Source organism: Zonotrichia albicollis, chromosome 35 (genome assembly GCF_047830755.1).
Source record: "Zonotrichia albicollis isolate bZonAlb1 chromosome 35, bZonAlb1.hap1, whole genome shotgun sequence".
NCBI lineage: Eukaryota > Metazoa > Chordata > Aves > Passeriformes > Passerellidae > Zonotrichia > Zonotrichia albicollis.
In genome coordinates this window covers 1669396-1693815 of record NC_133853.1, presented here as the reverse complement: position 1 = coordinate 1693815, position 24420 = coordinate 1669396, and the positions used below count along the sequence as shown (strand labels likewise).

Genomic DNA, 24420 nt, shown 5'->3' with positions numbered 1-24420 from the left:
CCCAGCAAAGTTTTCTGCAGTGATGCCCTTTTGTTGCCCTCTCTGGAGCTGCAGCAGCAATGTCTGTGTGCAGAGCTGGGGGCAGATCAGTGCTGGCCCAGCAGCTGTGCCCAGCAGCAGCAGCTCTTGGTGTTGCCAGTGCTGCTGTCGTGGCCCTGCCCCGCTGCCCTGGTGGCCCTGGTGTTGCTGCAGGGCCTGAGTGCTTTCGGGGCCGGGCACAGCCCTGGGGGTGGCAGTGCCGGGGCTGCAGCAGGAACAGGCCATGGGCACTGCTGGGGCAGCGCTGACACCTCAGGCCAGGCCCTGGGGGCTCCAGGCTCCTTGCCCAGGCTCTCTCAAGAGCACGGCCAGGCCAATGCTCAGCACAGAAAAGCCCCGTGAGCAGCTCCAGGCTGGCCATGGGCAGGCTGGGGGAAAACAGCATGGCTGGGGCTCTGCAAGGCTCCTGGGCCAGACGGGAAGGAGCAGCAGAGCAGGGGCTGATCCATCCCCAGTGCACTGGACAGCCCAGGGCAGCGTCCCAGAGCGTCCTCATGGAGCTGCCAACAACATCCCCCCTCTGCAGCCCTGGCCTCTCCCCCAGCTCACACAGGTGCCCCATCCTTGCAGGCACAGACACGGCAGCAGTGGCTCAGGAGCCCCTGTTTGCATTGCACACAGCAGGTGGGAGCACCCCCATGCTGCTTCTGTGGGGACATGAACCTGAGGGAGCACAAATGCCATCAGCCCCTGGGGCCAGCAAGGCCTGGGGGACAGCAGGGAAACCACTCAGCGTTGTCTTGGCCTCTGTAGTCAGCCAGAAAGTTTGTTCCCATCAGCTGGGAGTTTCCTGTCCCACTGCAGATGCTGTTGCTCAGAGCCAGGGCTGCCTGGCAGCCTGCCCCAAACTGCCCTCAGCATTTCCTTGGTCTCACCTTTGCTTTCTTTCCTCTTTCCTGATCCAGATTTCCTCCTATTGCCCATCCCTGTTCCTTCTCCTGCAAACAGCCCCTCCTTGTTTGCCCTTTCCTCTCTGGCCCCACTCCCCATTGCAGTTCCTGACTTGGCCCCATGGGAACGTCCCTTGGGCAGCAGGATCATCCTGCAAGTGCTGCAGGAATTGTCTGCAGGCTCCTGCAGTGCCTGGTGCTGCTCCCTTGCCAGAGACACCCCAGGCCAAGGGGGCACATCTGGGCTGCTGTGTCTGGCTCTGGGGCTCCCTGTTCTGGGCAGTGAGGAGGAGCTGCAGAGGCTCTGCAGGACTGACAGGATGGGCTTTGGGGCTGGCAGGAGAAGCTGAGGGACCTGGGCTGCTGGAGCTTCTGAAGAGGAGGCCCAGGGCTCATCCTGCAACTGCTGCAAGGGTGCTTTCTTAGAATCACAGAATCAGCCAGGTTGGAAAAGACCTTGGAGATCATCAAGTCCAACCTGTGCTGTGAGCCTCCTCTTCTCCAGGATAAACAACCACAGCTCCCTCAGCCGCTCCTCACAGGACTTGTGTTCCAGACCCCTCACCAGCCTTGTTGCTCTTCTCTGGACATGCTCCAGCCCCTCCATGGCCTTCCTAAATTGGAGGCCCAAAACTGGGCACAGCACTTGAGGTGTGGCCTCACCAGTGCCGAGTGCAGGGGAACAATCACTGCCCTGCTCCTGCTGGCCACACCATTCTTGATCCAGGCCAGGAGCCATTGGCCTCCTTGCCCACCTAGGCACACTGCTGGCTCATCAGTCATCAGTCATCAGCCTGCTGTCCATCAGTCCCTGCAGGTTCCTTTCTGCCTGGCTGCTGTCCAGCCCCTCTGTCCCCCAGCCTGTAGAGCTGCAGGGGTTGTTGTGGCCAAAGTGCAGGACCCAGAACTTAGTCTTGTTCAACCTCACCTTGTTGGATTTGGTCCCTGGATCCAGCCTGTCCAGGGCCCTCTGCAGAGCCCTCCTACCCTGCAGCACATCCACACCCACACCCACCTTGATGTCATCTGCAGATTTGCTGATGCTGGACTCAGTCCCCTCATGCAGATCATCAATGCAGATATTGAAATCCACGCTGGCTGGCTCTGACCCCTTGGCCATCCTGTGGGTGCCCTGGGATGGCACTCAGGGTGATCTGTTCCGTAACCTTGCTGGGCACCCAGGTCAGGCTGACAGGCCTGGAGTTCCCCAGCTCCTCCTTCCAGCCCTTCTTGGGGATGGGCTCACACTGGCACCTCCAGTCCTCTGGGACCTCCCTGCTGAGCCAGCACTGATGGTAAATGATGGAGAGCAGCTTGGGGAGCTCATCCACAGCTCCCTCATCCCCCTAGGATGGGTACCATCCAATCCCCTACACCACTGAGCATCTGAGTGGCTCAGCAGGTCACCAGCTGCTTCCTCCTGGATTACAGGGGCTGTTCTGCTCCCTGTGCCCATCTACCAGCTCAGCAGAGCAATTGTCCTGAAGACAGCCTGTCCTAATATTGAAAATTGAGAGAAACAAGATGTTAAGTAGCTCTGCCTTCTCCTTATCTTTAGTTACTATATTCCCCACTGCATCCAATAAAGAGTAGAGGTTCTCCTTATCCCATGTTTTGCTATTAATTTGATTGTGGAAACATTGTCTATTTTTTTGTCACAGAAGTGGTCAGGTTAAACTCTAATTGAGCTTCACCTCTTAACTTTTTTTCTGCACGACTTTACAACATCCTTAAACATTTCCTAAGCTGCTTGACCTTCTGTCCAAAGTTGATGCACCTCTTGTTACCTTTGAGTTCCCACAAAATCCCCATGCCCAGCCAGGCCAGTCATTTTCCTCACTAGCTCATCTTTTGCCACACTGGGACAGGCTGCTCCTTCCCCCTTACAATTACTTTCGTGAAATGTGTCCATCCTTCCTGGACTCCTTTGTTTTTAAGGGATGTTTTCCTTTAAAAAAATCAGTGCCTGATTCTTTTCTCCCCAAATCTGCATCCTAAACAGGCCAAAGTCTTCCCTTCCTAATTCCAGTGTAGAAGTTTTGTTGCTGCCCCTCCTTCTTTCACAGAACATTGAAAACTTGATTATTTCGTGGTCACTGTGCCCCAGGCAGCCTCTGAGCCCCACATCTGCCACCAGCCCTTCTCTGTTTGTGAACAACAGCAGACAGAGCTTTCCTTGGCAGTGGGAGTGTTACCAAAAATTCAGTAAAATAGAAAACTCCTTAACACCAATGCAGCATTAGAAAGCGGTATTATTTATTCAGGGGGATGCACGGGGGACAGCTCCTCCCAAAGCCCTGCAGGCTGAGTGCAGGAAAGTTTCTGTTTATATTCTGTATTTTGCATACATATTCATTAATTGTCCCAGACTAAATATACATCTGATAATCATTTTCCCCAAATCATTAATGTATTTCCCCTCCCCTGTTCTCCTAGGGGTCTCTCTGGTGGTGCTTGGTGGTTGTGGACCCCAATGTTCCAGTGGGCCTGGCTGAGCTGGCAGGACACTGAGGCTGGTGAACTTCCAGTTCCCTTTCTCACACAATGGGCATTGTGTGGTTTCCATAGGCCTGGGGTTTTGGAGAACAAGCTCCAGGTGTCAGCTCAGCTGGTATAGACAATTTATTATCTGGTAACATGAGGTCACAGAGTGGGCTGTGAATTCACAGAGCAGACTGTGACATCCCAGAGGGGCTGTGTGACATCCCAGCAGGGCTGTGTCAGGTCACTGGGTTGGTCACTCTGCCCCAGCTCCCCCTCACAGTTTCTCCCAACAAGTCCAATGCTGTTCATGCCCAGCAGGGTCCCTGTCCCCCGGGATCCCCCCAGCCCACCTGGAGCCACAGCCTCCACCAAAGGATGTTCCACAGGATCCACCCCAGAGCCTGACAGGGGACAAGGGGCCAGGGCTGTGTGACCAGGACATCAAGGACGAGGATTATCCTGGTCATTGTGGCTGGGTTGGGTTGCCCAGGGCAGGAAAGATGTCTGGCAGCTGGAGCAGGGTCTGGGAAGGGCCTCCAAGGTGGGGCTGGAGCCCTCGGGCTGTGAGCAGATGCTGAGGGAGCTGGGCTTGTCCAGCCCGGAGCAGGGAAGGCTGAGGGGCTCCTCATGCCAGCCTGGCAGTGCCAGCGAGGAGGGGATGGAGAACACAGAGCCAGGCTCTTCACAGGGGGCTGGGGGGAGACAAAAGCCACTGGATGGAAGGAGAAAGAGGGGAGATCAGCCAGGAGAGGAGGAGATGAAATGAGTCAGGCTGGTTTCAGCATTTGCTCACCACCAAAAGCAGCCTGACCTCCCTTCTCCATCCACCACTGAAAGCTTTGCAAATCAGAAATAGTTTGAGCTGCTTTGCCCCCACTCCAAGATGAGAATCCTGATACAAGAACTAATTGTGTTTGTATCTATCATAAAACCATGTTTGTGTGAAAGTAGTTTTAGTATGGAAATCACCTGTAGATGGCAGAATCATCAGACACTGCTGGGATGTTGCACATTGCTCAGGGAAGAGCTGTGATTGTTATTAAATGGTATCCTGTTCGACTATAGTCTGTCGGCCATGAAGAGAAACTTTCTGTGCCTCTGAGTCTCACCAGTTCCTGACCTCCAATGGACACAAACCTGACGAGTTGTGGCTCTCACCCAAGTGGTGGCACTTGCATCTCCTCCATCCCCAGAGCAGAGCTTCCTTGTCCCAGAAAGTCCCTGGCAATGCAGGGATGAAGGAAACAGGACAGGCTGTGGGGATCAGCGACAGGGCGGAGCCAGGGAGAAGAATGACTTTTGCATTTGATGGAACTGTGCCTTCCCTTGGCTTTGTTGGCTGACAAGAAATTAACATCCCTCTATGTCTCGAGCACTTCTTCTCCAAGGAAAACAGGTGGGAGTTGGAGCCAAGGAGCTGAAAGCTGCAGTGCAGCCTGGGCTGGAGGGAGCTCAGATTTGCACAAGGCTGCTCTGAGTGCCAGGGCTTGGATGGGGGAAATGGTGGGGTTGGGGTAGGGAGGAAGTCTGATTGATTGTCAGCCATGAAGGGTCTTGATTTTCATATCTAGTCCAACTGCATGAGGAGGTACTTGGATTCAGTGTCAATTGGAGATTGCACATATCGATTTATGAACAGGAAAAAATCCTATACAGAATGTAAAAAAGTTTTCTCACTGTATTTTTAAATATAATGCATTCACTTTGAACACACTACTGAAATCTGTCAAATTACCGCAAAAAGATTTGAACACTTAAATCGAATTTTCCCCAAGGCTTGGCTTGTTAAGGTCTTCTGAATGTTAATGAGCCCTGGGCCACTGAATTCCTAAACTGAGGAGCTGAAGGCTGAACAAGTGATTTGGAAAATTAAATCAAATTATTCCCTGAGGCTTGGGTTGTTAAGGTGTTCTGAATGTTAATGAGCCCTGGGACACTGAATTCCTGCACTGAAGAGCTGAAGGCTGAACAAGCCTCTGGAGCAGGAAAATTCAGCAGCAGCCTCCAAGGTGCTGAGGATGTCAGCAGCCCCCACTGAGGCCATCCCTGCCCAGAGACCGTGGGGGAATGGGCAGACAAGGAGAGCGTCCCTGGGGCTGGGGCAGCACAACTCAGAGGCACCAGCGGCTCCAGCTGGGAAATGGAGTGTGGAATGTGGCTGGGAAAGCCCTGCCTGGGCTGTGCCAAGCAGGACAGACAAGCCCTGACTCCCATCCTCCAGACAACTCTCTCAAGGAGACATTACAGTCTCTCAAGGAGGAATTACAGTTTTGTGCTCTGAGTTGAACTCACTGGAGAAATACCATCAAGAGATTCTTAGGAGCTCAGAAGAACAAAACAGCCTTTACTGGGAACTTGACAAAATCAGACAAACTTGGGCAAACTTTGTTATTATGACATTGTAGTGGTTCTGGTTTGTTAATTCAAGATTTTTCTAATCTTGAGATTTCTTAATTAACGTATTGATGAGTGTGGTGGGTTTTATTGTCAATTAATTATTTATGTATTTATTTTGTTGTGAGATAGGATTGTGAGAAAGGTAAAGTAGGCTTAAATATTTTAAAGGGTAGAAAGAAAATGTTATTAAAAGTAACTAAAAGAAAAAAGGTAGTAAGAATTAAAATAAATTCTTTAGAACACTTTTTTTTACAACTTTATTTTTACTGACAATGTAAAGAAACTAAACCTAAAATTTCTAGTTTTTTACTATTTCTGGAATTGTCTTTTTTTAGTTTACTTTGTGAGGGAAGTTTTTCTTGTTAAGGTTATGGAGATTCTTTTACAAGAGGAAAAAATAGCTTTTTTTCTGGTTCTTAATTTTGTCATGGATAACAGTGGTCTGGGGGACTGTTATTGTGGAGTTACTGTTATTGTGAAGTTGTTTTTATTGCCAGAAGGTTTTTTACAGCTTGTTGATGGGCCATGTTGATCTATAGGGTATTGTTTTAAAAATAGTTCTTTAAAGGTAAAAGTTTTCATAGTTTACTTTTAAAATTCTTTTTATCTCTCGGAATACAGATCTTCTCTTGGGAATACTGGATTACTGTTTTTTCCCCCTGTTTAAGCTTTTTATGTAATTGCAGTTATTTTAACAGTTGTTTTCTTTTAGTATGGTGGTTTTTCTTTGATATTAATTTGAATTTTTTTATTAGTTTTATGTGTTTTAATGAAAAATCGTTTTTTGGGATTTAATTTCTTCTTTACTGACTTTGATGGTTTTATGTTGGTTTTTTATATGCTTGCATTTTGTATTTCTTTTACTCGAGAGAGGATTGAAGTATTGAAAGGATTAACACCTGACCTGTCAGTAGGTTGTGGTTGAAGTGGTGGTTGGGTTAGGATTGGTTTTATGGTTCATTTTTGAGAGGTTTTCTGTTTAATTTTAGTTGTAGGGTTAAATTTGTATGGGTTGTAGGTTGTAGGAGTTTATTGTTTTAATTTTCTTGGGGGGTGGGTACTTGATGGTAAGATTTTAATAGCTGTGGCTGGCTTGGTTCTTGTTAGGAACCTGTTTTTCTGTTTGGTAGTTGTTGGGGTTTGGTTTGGTTAGAATGGGGCTGACTGGGGGGAGAGGCAGCCTGGGGAGGTGGGAAGGGGCTCAGCCCATAGCAGAGTTGCTTGGTTTGGTTTGGTTTGGTTTGGTTTGGTTTGGTTGAGATGGGGGCCGGGGCCCGAGCCTGCTGCTTCTTTGTTGACTGGGAAAAAAAGAGGAGGTTCCTGGCTTTTTTTGTCTTTCACAGAGGCATGTTCAGTATCTTAGTGGTTTATCAGATTGTCACGTACAAAAAAAATTTTGTATTACTTTTTAAAATTCTTCTCATGTCAAACTATGACAGAGATTCCACCAACAAAAAACTCTTCTCAAATCATTGACATCACTCTTTCAACTTCACAAACTCTACGCCTGTTCAATTTAATGTTAATCAAAATTTGCAAGAGAAACAGAAGAAGACACAGAAAGAGAGCAAGGCAAAAGATATAGAGAGACACACACAGAGCTACCAGCTCCTGGATTCCAGCAGTGTTCTGATAAAAATTCCAAGAGGACATAGGGCCAAGATGTGTGCTTGCCCTGTGGTCAGCCTGAAATACCCCTTGGTCTTCCTGGGCCCTTCCCCCAGCTGGGACTTGGGCTCATTTGGTCCCTCAGGAGCTGGGCTGGGGCTGCAGAGGTGGCTGTGGAGCATTGCCTGTGCTGTGCCAGGGACTGGCAGACACTGCTGGGCTGGGATAGAGGCTCTGGTGGAATTGGGGTTCCAGGGCAGAGCAGGGCTAGGGTTCCAGGGCAGGGCAAGGCTGGACCTTCCCCTTCCTCCCCCACATAAAATGTTTTGAGCCAACAATCTCCTCCAGTCTATTACAATTGGGAATGTTAGAGGTGGAGCCCCAATTCCGGCCATGGACGCCTGGAGGAAGAAGGACAGTTCATTTTCGATAGTAAGGAAAACACAGACACCAGTGTTTGGAAGGCAGGTGAGAGCCTCACTAGGCCAAGGCCAGCCTGACTTGTCAGGAATGTCAGATTTTGTCTGGGAGCAGTCTTTGCATATAGGGAATTCTGGAGGTGGAAGCCCAATCTCAGCCATCGGTTCCTGGAAAAGCAGGACAGTTCTTTCCCATAGGAAAGAGAGCACAGAGCCTTCCCCAGTGCTTTGGGGACAGATGAGATGTAACCCTTGTGAAACCATTACCAGCCAGACTTGTCCTGGCAATATTCCCATGCGAACAATCCTTGGATATATGGAAATTTGGAGGTGAAATCCCAATTCTGGCCATGGGTGCCCAGAGAAGAAGGACAGTTCTTTTCCATAGGAAGGAAAGCACAGAGCCCCAGTGCTTCAGCAGCAGATGAACAGAGAGCCTCTACATGCCAAGGTCAGCTGGACCAGTGTAGGGGACCCTGGGAGGCCAAACCAGCCAGATCTTTTCTGTGTTCCCTTGGTTTTGTGGGGCCCCATAGTGTCACAATGGTGCCTTTGATCTATGAGGCCCCACAGTGCCATAATGGTGACTTGTTTCCATGGGGTCCAGCAGTATCACAATGGACCCTTTGGTTTGATGGGGTCCCAAAATGTCACAATGGCCCCTAGGTTCCATAAGGCCCCACAGTTTCACAATGATCCCAATGATTCCATGAGGCCTTGCAGTGTCACAATGGTCTCCGTGGCTCCACAGGCCCCACAATGTCATGTGACGACTCTATTCTATGAGCCCGGCAATGTCACAATGGACTTTTGGACTCTGGGGGTTTGCAGTCTCACAATGGTTCCTTTGGCTCCAGAGTGCCACAATGGACCATTGATGGCAGGAGGCCCCTCTGTGTCACCCTGGAGCTTTGGTTCCATGCACCCCAGCAGCATCACAATGGACCCTTGGTTCAATGGATTTCCACAATGTCACCATGGCCACTTGGTTCCATGCAACCCTGCAGTGTCACAATGATCTCCTTTGGTTCCCAGTGTCACAATGGACCCCTGATGACACAAGGCTCCACAATATCACATTGGACCTTTGGTTCCAGGCAGCCCTAAGTGTCACAGAGGCCTCCTGGTTTCATGAGGCCCCACAGTATCACAATGGTCCTCTTGGTTCGGTGGGGACTCTCAGGGTCACAATGGTCTCACTGGTTCCATGAGGCCTCACAGTGTCACAATGCTTTGTTTATTCCATGAAGAGTGTCACAATGAAGAGTGTCACGATGGTTTCCATCATTCTATGAGTCCTCTCAGTGTCACAATGGTCTCCTTGGTTCCATGAGGATGTAAAGTGTTTTGATGGTGTCTCCATGGTTCCATGAGGCCTTGCAAGGTCACAATGGACGTTTGGCACCATTGTGAGACCATGGGGTCTCCATGGGGTCTCACAGTGTCACAATGGCCCCTTGGTTCCATGATACCCCAAAGTGTCACAATGGTCTCCATGCTTCTATGAAGCCCCGCGGTGTCACAATGGTTTGATGGGGCCTCTCAGTGTCAGAATGATCACTACATTCCATGGAGCCACACAGCGTCAGTACAGACCCCTTGGTTCCATGAAGTCCAACAATGTCACAGTGCTCTCCATGATTCCATGAGGCCCCAACGTGTCACAATGGCCCCTTGGTCTCACCGGGCCCCACAGTGTCACAATGGGCCCTGTGCTGCTGCATTCTCCCCTCCCCTTCCCAGTCTGCCCTACCAGCTGAGAAATGCTCCTTGGGCCTCGGCCTTGGCCAACAGCCCCTGGGCTAAATTGTGAAGTTGAAGGTATCAGTTAGGGTTCAAGTATAAGTTCTGTTAACTTTGAGCTCCGTTAAGCTTTTTGGCCATATTGCTTTTATCCTTGCCCTCACTATCCTTGTGTCACACACACAGAGGGACAGTTCTCAGTTCATTTCTGGTTGGATTGCCTGGAGTTGGTTTGGTTTTATTATTGCTTTGTTTCCTTGCTCTGCCTGAAGTGTCCAGTCAGGAGCAGAGGGACTCTTGCCAAGGAACTTTGTGCTGCTTTCCCTTAATATTAAATCTGGTTTCTGCTGATCCCTTGCTGGGGATTTTTTCAGCTCTCTCAAGGCCTCGTTCATAATAGGGTGAAGGAGCCCTGGCCCAGGCTCTGACCCTGGGGGGCACAGGGACGCTGCCAGGGGGTCTCTGACCCCCTGTGCCACTCCCAGAGCCCCGGCCCGCTATGCCTGTATCAGGCTCTGGGGTCGATCTCGTGGAATATCCTCTGGGGGAGGCTGCAGGGCCGGGGGCGGGGGGCCCCGGGGGGAAAGGGGACCCCGCTGTGCACGAGCAGGGTTGGACTGCTCTGGGGGGAGCTGTGAGGGGGGCCAGGGCAGAGTGACCTCCCCAGGGACCTCACACGGCCCCTGTGATGTCACACAGTTATCTGTGATGTCACACAGTTATCTGTGATGTCACACAGCTATCTGTGATGTCATGGAGCCTACTCTGAGATGTCATCCTGTGATGTCATGCAGCTGCTGTGTTATGTTGCAGAAGACTCTGTGATGTCACAAAGTCACTCTGTGACATCACAGCCTGTTCTGTGACGGCACAGCCAGCTCTGTGATGTTGCTCAGTCACTGAGTGATGTCACAACCCACTCTCTGATGTCACAGAGCCACCCTCTCTGATGGCAGAGTTTGCTCTATGGTGTCACACCCTACTCTATGACACCAGAGTCAGCTCGGTGATGTAACAATCCCTTCAATGATGTCACAAAACCCTCTCAGTGATGTCATACTGTCACTATGTAATGTCACAGCACACACTTTGACCTTACAGCCTGCTCTGAGATGTCACCCAGTCATCCCATGATGTCACAGCCTGCCCTGTGTTGTCACAGAATCCCCTCTATGATGTTGCAGCTGCTCAGTGACCTCTCACAACAAACTCTGTGATGTCATAGCCCAATCTGTGACCTCACACAGCCCACTCTGTGCTGTCACACAGCCCCTTGCTGACATCCCAGCTGCTCTGTGCCTCTATGACACAGCCCCAGAGGTGCTGCTGTGACACAGCCCCCTCTGGGACATTCCACAGCCCCTGCCAGTGCTGAGCCCCTGTGAGCTCTGTCTGTGCCCTGCTGGTGTCCCTGAGGGGCCCTGGCAGTGCCCCAGCCCTGCTGGGCTGTGCACAGGAGCTGCTCCTGGCCAGAGCTGTCTCTCTGCAGCGCTGCCCTTGCCAGGAGCTGCCTCTGGGCCAGCTCAGCAGCACAGACACAGCACAAGGACTTTAATGAGCCTCTGGGGCTTTAGTGCTCTTTGCATCAGATTCTGTCCCTCAGAGTGGGCTCCAAAAATTTCTCAAGAACTCGAACAGATATTGAAAAACTGAAGTTTCTTGTACTTTAAATAGATCCCTGTGCAGCACAAGACTGACAAAGTGTTTGAGGTAGAGGAGAGCACTGGTGACAGTGATGACATGTTGGGACAAGCATGGAAAAGATGTCTCTGATGCTGAGCAAACCTGTGTCTCTTTCTCTGCAGGCTGTCGTCATCCCCCAGCTGCCCCACCTGGCTGGCCCCTTCCTTTGCTGACAGCTCTGCCTCCTGCCTGCCTCCGCCTGCCACAAAGCTTTGGGCTGCTCCAGGCTCCCTGTGGGGGACATGTTGTACCATAGCTCTGCACTGGCAGGGAAATTCCTTTCTCCTGGTGTCCAGTCTGGGCCTCCCCACTTGTCCTTGGCATTAATTCTTCCTTTCTCTGCCTGATCTCCACTACGTCAAAAGGATCCAACATCTCTGAAACCACCCTTCAGTCTCTCCCATGAGAGCTCTCCTCTGCTGTCCTCAATCTCCACCCCACTGAGAATAGAACTCCTCTTTCCCTATGGAGTGGTCAAGTGCCTGAGGCCAAGAGCACCTGGACAGGAGGGACAGTTCTTTTCTATAGGAAAGAAACCACAGAACCCCAGGGTTTGAAGGCAGATGAGAAGCAGTCACCAGAGGCCAAGGCCAGCCAGACCTGTATGCCCTTACAGCTGCAGCCTTTGGATATATGGGAACTTTTGAGGGTGGAATTCCATTTCAGCCATGGGTTCCTGGACTGGAATGACAGTTCTCCATAGGAAGGAGTTGTGGAGTCCCAGTGTTTCAAAGACTGATTAGAGGCAGCCCCAAGGAGGCCAAGGCCAGCCAGACCTTTTGTCAGGGAAGAATCCTTGGACAGACAGAATTTGGGAGGCCAAATGCCCCACTTTTGTCTAGGGGCATCTGGACAAGAAGGACAGCTCTTTTCCACAGGAAGGAAAGTACAGAGTCCCAGTGTTTCAAAGGGAGATGAGAGCTGGCCCTCAGGAAACCAAGGAAACCTGGACAGTCCAGGCAGCTTTTGTCCAGGAGCTATCCTTGGATATAAGGAATTTTGAAGGTAGATTCTCAATTTTGGCCATGGATGCCTGGACTTGAAAGATGTCTTTTTCCATGGGAAGAAAAGCACAGGCTCCCAGTGTTTTGAAGGCAGATGAGAGGTGGCCCCCAAGAAGACAAGGCCAGCCAGAGCTGTCTGTCCTGGCAAGTTTCATATGGGAATAATCCTTGGATATAATCAAATCTGGAGGAGGAATCCTAATTTCGGCCATGAACCCCTGGAGGAGAAGGACAATTCTTTCCCACAGGAAGGAGAGCACAGAACTCCAGGGTTTCAGGGGCTGACGAGAAGCAACCCTCAACATGCAAAGGTCAGCTGGGCCAGTCAGGCAGCCCCCCAGGAGGCCCAGCCAGCCAGACCTGTTCCATGCTCTTGGATCCTTGGGGCCCTGCAGCATCACAACAGCCCCTTGGTTCCATGAGGCCCAGTAAGATCACAACAGATCTTTGTTTCCATGAGGCCCAGTGATATAACAATGGTCTCCTTGGCTCCACAGTAGCACAATGGCTCCTTGCTTCCATGAGGCCTTGCCGTGTCAAAATGATTCCCTTGTTTCCATGGGCCTGCACAATGCCACAATGGCCCATTGGTTCCACCAAGCCTCGATGTGTTACACTGGTCCCTTGCTTCCATGGGAACCCACAATGGCCCCCTGCTTCCATGAGATCCTGCAGTGTTTGCCTTGGTTCTGTGAGGCCCTGTGGTGTCACAATGGCCCCTTGGTTCCATGGGGGACTCAGAGTGTCAGAATGGTCTCATTGGTTCCATGAAGCCCCTCAGTCTCACAGTGGCCTCTTTTGGTTCTGCAGTAACAAAATGTCACCTTGGTTCCATAAAGCCCTGAAGTATGGAATGGCCCCTTGGTTCCATTGGGCTCCTCACTGTCACATGAGTTCTCAGTTCCACGGAGCCCTGCAGTGTCACAGTGCTCTCCTTGGTTCCATGGTGCCACACAGGGTCACAAGGGCTCCTCAGTTCTACAAGGCCCCATAGTGTCACAATGGCCCCTTGCTCCCATGAGGCTGTGCCATGTCACAATGGTCTCATTGGTTCCACAAGGCCCTGCAGTTCACTGTCACAGACATCTTTTGTGAAAAATCCTTTCTTTGGGATTTTTCCCCTTCTGGGAAGGTGAGGACCCAGAAGGGTTCTCAGAAGAATGTAAACAGTGGTTGTCTGCTGCTGTGGAATGTAACAGGTGCACCTGTGATTGGTCCATGTTGCTTGTGTACAACTAAGGGCCAATCAAAAACAAGCTTTCTCTGGGACAGTATCAGAGAGAGCTCCTTTTGTTTATTCATTCCTATTCTATTCTTAGCTTAGCAGCTTCTGAACTTTTATCTCTATTCCTATTAGCATAGTCTTAATGTATTATATATCATAAATTAATAAATCCAGCCTTCTGATCATGGAGTCAAGACTTCTGTTGGAGATTTTTTCAGGGATGGCTTGGAAGGCAGCTGTGGGGGACAGGTTCTCACAGCCTGTTTCTGTAAACAGCGGAGGTTCTCAGGTTGTTTTTAATTACAAGTAAAGGTGACAAACATGAAGGCCTTGAGAACCTTGCATATCAGAGTTCTCAGGCAGCTTTCTCATAACAAGTGGATGTTCTATCTTTGGCTGTTTTGGGAAAGCAAGAATAATTTTGAGAACCCAAATCTTGGTATTGGAAACATATGGAGGGGTTGGTATGTTATCTCTGACCTATTGTGAGCTCAGATTTTGCAATATGCATGAACTTGATTAACACTGTTATAAAAAGTGCCTGATTGATTAATAAACCAGAGTTGATGCTGATCAATGCAAGGTGGGTCTTCTCCCTCTGACTTCAATAGACTTCCATCTATCTCTCTCACCCCCAAAGACCCTTGCGAGCTTTGCAACATTCCACAATGGCTCTTGAAGTGTCACAATGGTCTTGGTGGGTTCCCCTGCTGGCTCACAGTGGCCTCCTTAGTTCCATGAAGCCCCATAGTGTAAAAACGGTATTGTTTGTTCCACAGTCAGAATGGCCCCATGGTCTCACAGAGCTCCACAGCCCCATATAGAGCCCCATGGCCCCTTATGGAGCCCCACAGGGTCACTGTGAACCCCTTGATTCCATGAGGCCCTGCTGGGCTACAATGGCCTCTTGGTTATACAAGGCCCTGCAGTGGCCTCTTGGTTCCAGTGGGTCCTGAACTGTCACATCAGTCTCCATGGTTGTGTGAGGCCCCACAATGTCACAATGGACTATTGGTTCCATGAGCTTTTCTACTGCCAACAACAGCCCACAACACTCTCCTAGGTTCCATGGTGTCACACTGGACCCTTGGTTTCATGGGGAGTTACAGTGTCAGAAGGTTCCATGAGGCCCTGCAGAGCCCCTTGTTTCAACGAGGCCTCCAAGTGTCATAGCTGCCTCCAGGATTCCATGAGGCCCCACAATGTCACAATGGACATTTGGTTCCATGTGTTCCAGCACTGTTCCATGAATCCTTAGTTCCATGGGGCCCTGTAATGTCACAATGGACTTCTTGGTTCCATGGTGCCACACAGTGTGACAACTGCCACTTGGCCTGCATACACCACATAGTGTCACAATGGTTCCTTGCTTCCATGAGGCCTTGTATGGTCACAATGCCCCCTTGGTTCTGTAAAGCCTTTGGTGTCACCATGGTCTCCATGATTCCATAAGACCTTGCAGTGTTGCAACAGACCATTGGTTTCACTGAGCCCTACAGTGTCACGGTGCTCACCTTGGCTCCACAAGGCTCTGAAGTGCCACAATGGCCCTTTGGTTCCACAAGGCCTCAAAGGGTAAAAATGGCCTTCATGGTTCCATGACGCCCTGCTGTGTCACAATGGACCTTTGGTTCCATGATGTCCCAGAGTGTCCCAATGGTATCCTTGGTTCCATTGGACCCTTCATCCCATGGAGAACCACAGGGATCACTGTAGTCCCCTTGATTCCATGAGGCCCTGCCATGCTATAATGGCCCCTTGGTTCCAGTGGGTCCCAAACTGTCAGAACAGTCTCCAATGTTCCATGAGGCCCCACAAAGTCATTGTGGTCCCCTTGGTTCCAAACGGCCCCACAGTGGAACAATGGACTCTGGGTTCCCTGAGGTTCCTCAGTCCCAATGGTCTCCGTGGATCTGCAGTGTCACAGTGACCTCTTGACTACAAATGGCCATGCTGTTTCACCATGGCTCATGGTTCCATGAGGCCACACAGTTTAACAAGGGACCTGTGGTTCCACGAGGCCTTGCTGGGTCAGAAAGGTCACCTAGAGGTTTCTCAGTGTCACAATGCTCTCCTTGGATCTGCAATATCACAATGGGCCATTGGTTCAATATGGCCCCAATGTGCCAAAATGGATTTTGGTTCCATGGGGTTCTGCTGTGTCACAATGGACCCTTTGCTCCATGAGTTTGCTCAGTGTCACAGGATTTTGTGACAACACAGAGCTGACTGTGACACCACAAAACAGACAATGACATTGCTTGGTGACTTTTTGACATCACAGATAATTCTGTGACATCACAGATTCTTCTGTGACATCACAGCACAGCTGTATGACATCACAGAGTGATACCCCAGTGCTGGCTCTGGGACATCACAAGGGTGTGGTGTGATATCCCAGAGTGGGCTGCGACATCACAGGAGTCTGTGTGACATCACAGGGGCTCTGTGATGTCACAGGAGGCTGTGTGACATCACAGGTGCTCTGTGATGTCACAGGAGGCTCTGTGACATCACAGGTGCTCTTTGAGGTCACAGGAGGCTGTGTGACATCACAGGGGACTGTGTGACATCACAGTGGCTGTGTGACATCACAGTGGCTGTGTGAGGTCATTGGTGAGGTCACTCTGCCCTGGCCCCCCTCACAGCTGCCCCCAGAGCAGTCCAACCCTGCTCGTGCACAGCGGGATCCCCTGTCCCCCCGGGTCCCCCCGTCCCCAGCCCCGCAGCCTCCCCCAGAGGATGTTCCACGAGATTGCCCCCAGAGCCTGACATGGGGACGGGGGGCCAGGGCCCTGGGGGTGGGACAGGGTGACAGGGACCCCCCGGCAGCGTCCCCATGTCCCCCAGGGCCAGAACGTGGGCCAGGGCTCCTTCTACCTGTTACAAACGAAGCCTTGACAGCACTGAAAAAATCTCCAGTAAGCGAGCAGCAAAAACCGGATTTAATATTAAGGGACAGCAGCATAAAGTTCCTTGGCAAGAGTCCCTCTGCTCCTGACTGGACACTTCAGGCATGTCAAAGAAACAAAGCAACAACAAAACCAAACCAAATCCAGGCAATCAAACCAGAAATTAACCGAAAACTGTCCCTTTGTGTGTGTGTGGCACAAGGATAGTGAGGGCAAGGATAAAAGGAATATGGCCTAAAGCTTAACAGAGGTCAAATTTAACAGTACTTATACCTCAACCCTAATTGATGCCTTCAACTTTACAATTTAGCAAAAGAGCGGCACTTAACAGTATTTGACCTAACTTATAACACATGACTTAACAATTTAATAGAGGAACAAAACTTAACAGTACTTAACTTAGCTAATAACTTAAACATAACAACTTAGCAAAAGAACTACTCTTAGCAGTATTTAACTTAGCTTAGATCTCGTGACCTAACATTACTTACTTACATCTGGATATCTGACTGACTCATCTATCCAAGGCATTCAAACCCCTCAGAGAGCAGCACTTCTGCCACATTTCCCCAGCACAGGCACTCCTGTGTGCACACAGACACCAAGAATCAGTGCAAGGCACCTGTGAGAAATTTCCCTGGGGGCAGGAAATGCTCACTGCTGATGCCTTGGCATCTCCCCAGTGGGCGAAGGGCTGAGCCTGGAGGATTGAGGGGATCGGCCCAGGCTCCGTCGTTGTTCAGGATCCCCGAGTGCAGCAAACGGGAGAGTTCCCGGCTGGGAGAGGCCCCACTCAGAGGGAGTCGCTGGCCCAGGAGAATTCCAAGGGCTCCTTTTGGAGTGCTGTGTGCAGGGCCCCAAGAGATGGGCTTCAGTCCCAGCAATGGCTCATCCTGGCCACACTTGGCACAAACAGCTTTCTTTGGCAGCGTGAGAACAGGGATGTTGTGCCACTGAGGAAACAAAAACAGTTCCCAGGGCTGCTCCTACAGAAACCAGGAGCTGGTTGGAGCAGGGCTGCAGCTGGTTGGAACAGTTCCCAGGGCTGCTCCTAGAGAAGCCAGCAGCAGTGGCTGGAGCAGACAGTGTTTGTGATGAGATGCAGAGGAGCTGAGCCCAGGGGCTGTTGGCCAAGGCCGAGGCCCAAGGAGCATTTCTCAGCTGGCAGGGCGGGCTTAGAAGAGGAGGGGGGAATGCAGCAGCACATGGCCCACGGAACCAAGGGACCATTGTGACATTGTGGGGCCCTGTGAGACCAAGGGACCATTGCGACACTGTGGGGCCTCATGGAATCATGGAGAGCACTGTGACATTGCTGGGCCTCATGGAACCAAGGGAACTGGTGTTGTGTGGCTCCATAGAATGCAGGGATCATGGTGACACTGAGAGGCCCCATCAAACCAAGGGTCCATTGTGACACCCCAGAGCCCCATGGAACTGTGGAGACCTTTATGACACTTGGGGGTGGCATGGAACCAAGGGGCCATTGTGACACTGTGAGACCCCATGGAGACAAAGGTCCGTTTTGACATTGCAGGTCCTCATGGAATCATGGAGAGACCAGTAGGACACTTCACTGCCTCATGGGACCAAGGAACCCTTGTGCACTCTGGGGCACCACTGAACCAAGGAAATCATTGTGACATTGAAGAGAGTCATGGAATCATGGAGACCATTGTGAGCCTTTGGGGTTTCGGGAAACCAAGGAGTATTTAGGGCTGACCACAAGGCAAGAACATATCTTGGCCCTACCTCCTCCTGGAATTTTTGTCTGAACTGTGCTGGAATCCAGGAGTTGGTAGCTGTGTGTATGCTCCTCTGAATCTTATTTTTCTTTCTCTGAGAGAGGGAAAGAAAAATACTTCTTCTTTTTTTGTCCTCTTGCAAATTTTGATTAACTTAAAACTGAAAAGGATTAGAGTTTATGAAGCTGAATGGGCCAAATTATTGCTTTGAGAAGTGTTTTTTTTTTTTGTTGATTGAATGTCCTATAAAACTTCTTGTGAAAATTTCATTGATTTTCTAAAGTTGCCAGTAAAGGCTGTTTTGTTCTTTTGAGCTCCTGAGAATCTCTGGTATTTGTATTTCTTAGTAGATCCAACTCAGAGTACACAAAAAGTAGAATTTACTTTTTAATGTCCTCTTTGAGAGATTTGTTTCGGGGAGGGAGGTCAGGGCTTGTGTGTTCTGCTTGGCACAGCCCAGGCAGGGCTTTCCCAGCCACATTCCACACTCCATTTCCCAGCTGGAGCCCCTGGAGCCTCTGAGTTGTGCTGCCCCAGCCCCAGGGACGCTCTCCTTGTCTGCCCATTCCCCCACGGTCTCTGGGCAGGGATGGCCTCAGTGGGGGCTGCTGACATCCTCAGCACCTTGGAGGCTGCTGCTGAATTTTCCTGCTCCAGAGGCTTGTTCAGCCTTCAGCTCTTCAGTGCAGGAATTCAGTGTCCCAGGGCTCATTAGCATTCAGAACACCTTAACAAGCCAAGCCCCTGGGAATAATTTGATTTCAGTTTTCAAGTATTTTCTGGTTAATTAGACAGATTTCAGAAGTGCCTTCAACTGAATATGTTCTCTTTAAAAAGACAGGGAGAAAAACTTATTTTAGGTCTTGTTTAGTTTTTTTTTTCCCCTGTTAATAGTAATCTCCAGTTGATATTGAATCCAAGTACCTGCTCATGTAGGTTGAATGGATATGAAAATCAAGACCCTTCATGGCTGACAATCAATCAGACTCTGTCCCTACCCCCACCCCACCATTTCCCCCATCCAAGCCCTGGCACTCAGAGCAGCCTTGTGTAAATCTGAGCTCCCTCCAGCCCAGGCTGCACCTGCAGCTTTCAGCTCCTTGGCTCCAACTCCCACCTGTTTTCCTTGGAGAAAGAGGTGCCCGAGACACAGAGGGATGTTCATTTCTTGTCAGCCAACAAAGCCAAGGGAAGGCTCAGCACCATCAAATGCAAAAGTCATTCCTCTGCTGGATATTAAGGCCACTTTCCACAGCAGACAGTCTCAGAGCAATGGAAAACACCTTCTGTGCCCAGCACAGATCCCAAGGTCCCCCCAAACCCTCCCTGCCCCAATTCTGCCCAGATTTGCTCTTTGCACACAGGAGTCAGAGGCTGAAGTCAGGAGCTCCCTCCATGCCCAGAGGGAGAAAAGAGAGAAAGGGGATGAAGAGCTCTCCTGTGCAGAGCCAAGGTCCAAGTGCAGCACTTGCAGTGGGAACCACAAATCATCAGGTTTGTGTCCTTTGGCCTCAGGGACTGGTGACACTCAGAGGCACAGAAAGGTTTCTTGCAAACAAACACAAGTTAAACATTTGAACAGTTTAATAACCATCATGGCTCTTCCCTCAGCTCTCTGGGATGTCCCAGCAGCATCTGACATGTCCACAATCCCAAAGGGATTTCTGTACAGGAACAGTTATATACAAAGATAAAAGAAAAGATAGTTCTCTGATGGATATAAAGGCAATTAAGATGAAGACTAATGTGGTATTTATTTGAACTTCGGAAAGATGGCGACTCCCTGAAGCTCAAAGCATGAAGCCAGTCAATTGAGAGGCACTGGAATGACCAGAGAGCATCAGGAGGTGGAAATCTGGGAGGAATGGGAAGGGCATTGATGCAGCTGGTCTAGTGAAGAGACGTCTTTAGACGTGGGCATGTTAACAGGAGAGCTGGAAACACCTGAGGGAAGAGGGTCATGAAATATTACACTGAATAATGGTGACACGAGTAGAGGGGAAGATCAGCATTTCTTGTGCTGCTAGTACTTCAGGCCCTACAGCAACACCAGGGCCACCAGGGCAGCGGGGCAGGGCCACGGCAGCAGCACTGGCAACACCAAGTGCTGCTGCTGCTGGGCACAGCTGCTGGGCCAGCACTGATCTGCCCCCAGCTCTGCACACAGAGATTGCTGCTGCAGCTCCAGAGAAGGCAACAAAAGGGCATCTCTGCAGGAAACTCTGCTGGGAGATCATTTAGTTCATTTAAAACCACCAAGTGGGTACCCCCTCATTGACACAGTCTGTGGCTACAGGGAAGGTGGAGAGAAACAAAAAGAAAAATGGCACAAACAATGACCTTTCTATGTGGACAATATGGAAAAAATATAACAAAGAAAAAAACTCTCACAACCAAACCCACAAGAAGTATAAAAGATGACTTTTATTCCAAATGATTTGCAGAAATTGGCCTGTAGTTTAATGTTTGTGAAACCACCCAGTCATCAGTCTCCTCACTGCAGCCTTGAGCTCCTGGTTCCTCAGGCTGTAGATGAGGGGGTTCAGGGCTGGAGTAACCACTGAATACAGAAGTGAAAGGGCCAGATTCAGGGATGGAGAAGACATGGAGGAGGGCTTCAAGTCAGAAAATGTGGCAGTGCTGAGGAACAAAGAGACCACGGCCAGGTGAGGGAGGCAGGTGGAAAAGGCTTTGTGCCGTCCCTGCTCAGATGGGATCCTCAGCACAGCCCTGAAGATCTGCACATAGGAGAAAACAATGAACACAAAACAACCAAATGCTAAACAGATGGAAAACACAAGAAGTCCCAGTTCCCTGAGGTTTGAGTGTGAGCAGGAGAGCTTGAGGATGGCAGGGATTTCACAGAAGAACTGGCCCAGGGCATTGCCATGGCACAGGGGCAGGGAAAATGTATTGGCTGTGTGCATGAGAGCATGGAGAAAGGCGCTGGCCCAGGCAGCTGCTGCCATGTGGGCACAAGCTCTGCTGCCCAGGAGGGTCCCGTAGTGCAGGGGTTTGCAGATGGACACGTAGCGGTCGTAGCACATGATGGTCAGGAGGGAAAATTCTGCTGAGATGAAAAAGGCAAAAAAAAAGAGCTGAGCAGCACATCCGGTGTAGGAGATGTCCCTGGTGTCCCAGAGGGAATTGTGCATGGCTCTGGGGACAGTGGTGCAGATGGAGCCCAGGTCAGTGAGGGCCAGGTTGAGCAGGAAGAAGAACATGGGCGTGTGCAGGTGGTGGGCGCAGGCTACGGCGCTGATGATGAGGCCGTTGGCCAGGAGGGCAGCCAGGGAGATGCCCAGCAAGAGGCAGAAGTGCAGGAGCTGCAGCTGCCGCGTGTCTGCCAGTGCCAGCAGGAGGAAGTGGCTGATGGAGCTGCTGTTGGACATTTGCGCTGCCTTGGCATGGGTCTCTCTAACAAAAGTAATCATGGAATAGTTGGGTTTGGAGAGGACGTTAAATATCCCAGCACAGCTTGGGAGCACTTTCCCCCCACTGCCTGCCCAGGGCTCTGCTGCCTGGAGCTGTCCCTGCCAGCAGCTGCTTCCCTGTACCCAGGGCTGGGCCCTGCCAGCACTGGCAGGGCCCAGCCCAGCCCTGGGGGCTCAGCTCTGCCCTGCAGACCCCTCCCAGCTCTGGCACTGCCCAGGGGCAGCTCTGGCTCTGCAGGCTCTGATGGCAATGTAAGAGCAACCTTGAGGAGGCTGGAAAAGTGACACTGATGCTACTCTAAGGGGCCCTGTGCTGATTTCTTCTATTGCATGGTATATTCAGATCTGTGAGAAATTTTTTTTATTTTTCTCAGCCTGAATTGAGAGATGAATATCTATGGGCAATTTCCCTTCCAGGCAAACCAGAGCATTAGATTAAAAAAGCAGGAATTCCTCTGCTATGCTGCCCCTGACTTGCTGTGCTCCCTGTATAATCTACTTGGAAATGTCGTGCAGTTAAATGCCATGCTGGGAGCAGTTCTGAACAACGCAGCATCCTCCCCACACAAGGAGAACACTTCTAAGCCTTACCAGCTGTCTCCTCCCACCCAGATCTTGTCCCCCAGTGCTGGGAGCAGCTGCCAGGGCTGGCTGGGAGCTGTCCCTGGCAGGCAGCAGAGTCCCTGCCCCAGCACAGCGCCCTGGGGTGCAGGACCCTGCTGTGCAGGACAGCCCTGGGCACCCCTGGCTGCTCTGCACAAGAGACAATCAGAGAATGTACTCACAGAGTCTGTAGGCATTGGGATGTTCCAGCTTCAGGAGATTGCTCCAGGAGCTGCAGCTGCATTGTCCTGCAGCCAGAGGTTCCTGTGCCAAGGGCTGGCAGGGATTCTGCCCCAGGCACTTCTCAGCACCTTCCCAGCCGTGACTGATTGAAGCTCTCTGTGCCTCTGTGCTGTGCCTGGGGTGGCTGCAGGCAGTGCCCCAGCTCTGCTGGGGTGGAGAAAAGCTGCTCATCAAGAGAAATTTGCTTTTGAAGCTCTTCTTGGTTATCAGGAGCTGCCTCTGTGCCAGGAGCCCAGCCCAGCTCAGCAGCACCAACACAGCACAAGGACTTTAATGAGCCTCTGGGGCTTTGTGCTCAGGCCCTGAACATCAGTCCCTGAGAGGGAGCTGAAGAAACCTCTCCAGAACTCCAACTCACAATCCAACTCCAAAGTTTCTTGGACTTTTAATGGGTCCCACTGAGGGACACAACTGAGAAAGTGTCCCCAGGCAGAGCAGAGAACTGGAGGCAGTGATGACAGGTGGGAACAAAGAGAAGCCAAGTCTTGGTGCCCTGGGGCACAGCAGCAGGGTCTGTGCCACCAAGGGCTGGGAGGAGACACCTTGTCCTGAGGCACTGGGGCCTCCTGGCACAGCCCCAGCCAGGCTGGGCACTGTCAGCCCCTTGTCCTGCCCTCAGCATCCCCCTCCAGCCCACATCCCAGTGGCCTCAAGGATCTGCTGGAAGGAGTCCCTGGGGAGCCTTGCTCAGGAATGGCCCTGGGTGCTCCTGAATGCTCCCTGCAGGGACTGCAGGCTTTTCAAAGGACTTTGGGTTTGGCTTTTGCCTTGGACTTTCTGAGAGGTTTGTGCAATCATGGCCTCCAATTATCTGCTGTAATTAGTCCCTGGAGAGCCTTAGTCACTAAAAACACTCAGTGGGCTCATTAATACTTCAAGGTACTTCAGTTATTTTAAGGTACTTGCTGTTTCCCTTTTGATACAGACTCTGTGAGTGTTTTGTGCAATCATGTCCCCAGTTATCTGATTTAATGAGTCCCTGGAGAGTTTTGCCCTGACACTCAGTGGGGGTCATTAATGCCTTGAGATACTCAAAGTTTTTAAGCTACTTTATGGATTTAAGAATACTTTTAGGATTCTCCTTTCCACACTGAATCTCTGAGAGGTTTTTGTGCCATCCTGGCCACCACTTCTCTCTTCCAAGAAGTCCATGATGAGCCTGTGTTGGGTGTCTTCCCCCTTTCTGTTTTACAACATAGATGGGACTGAAAATATTTTGTAAGACTTTCTTAAAACATCCAAACACACATAGAACTATTAAAAATACAAAAACAAGCAGTATGAAAATAATAGTCCTATTTAGCTAGACATCATCCAACCTTTTAGTCCCTTGGATTGGAATAGTTTATTGAACCAGTCTTTGTTTTCCATTTGAAGCTTCTTGAACCCTTCCTTCAGTACCTGAGTGCTCTTGTTGATTGACTCCCTGTGGCTGGAGAGGTTCATGCAACACATGCCCTCAGAGTCTACACAGCCCATGCCCATGTGCCCAGAGTAAAAACTCTCCCGCTTTTCTTCAAGGTGGCATGTCTGATGGTCTCTATGTCTGAGAGCAGGCCACTCAATGCAAGGGAGGTAGCATTGGTTTGCTCACTTAACAGGCACCTAAGATGGTCTAATGGTCCTAAAGCTTTAGCTGCAGCCACCCAAGGTATTCCAAATTGGGGGTGCTACCATCCAATAGCTGGATTAAAGCTTGCAAAGCAAGCTCTTTGATATCATCCAATAGTTCTCTGGGGATACCTACTGCTTGGTCATCTGGTAGGCTGTGTTGTCCTTCTCCAGCTAGATGGTTGAATGTCAATTCCGTCCTTGCCTCATTATTAGCATAGTCTGCTATTAATTGATTTAGTAATCACTTCCATCCCCCTTCTCACAGGGTGTATTCTGTAGGTGATAACAAAATGGTCATAATATATTTTAAATCATAGGGAGTTAAGATATGTGCTGTAAACATGGTCCTCATTAGGCCATTAAAACAAGCTAAGTCC

At 50.5% G+C, this 24420-nt stretch overlaps 1 protein-coding gene across 1 annotated transcript; it reads right to left on the bottom strand.

Annotated features, from left to right (window-relative positions):
- Positions 1-20608: 20608 nt before the first annotated feature.
- On the bottom strand, positions 20609-21541 carry LOC141726446 (olfactory receptor 14J1-like). The gene has a single exon (XM_074531351.1). The coding sequence runs from the start codon at positions 21539-21541 to the stop codon at positions 20609-20611; it is 933 nt and encodes a 310-aa protein (XP_074387452.1).
- Between the last annotated feature and the right edge of the window lie 2879 nt (positions 21542-24420).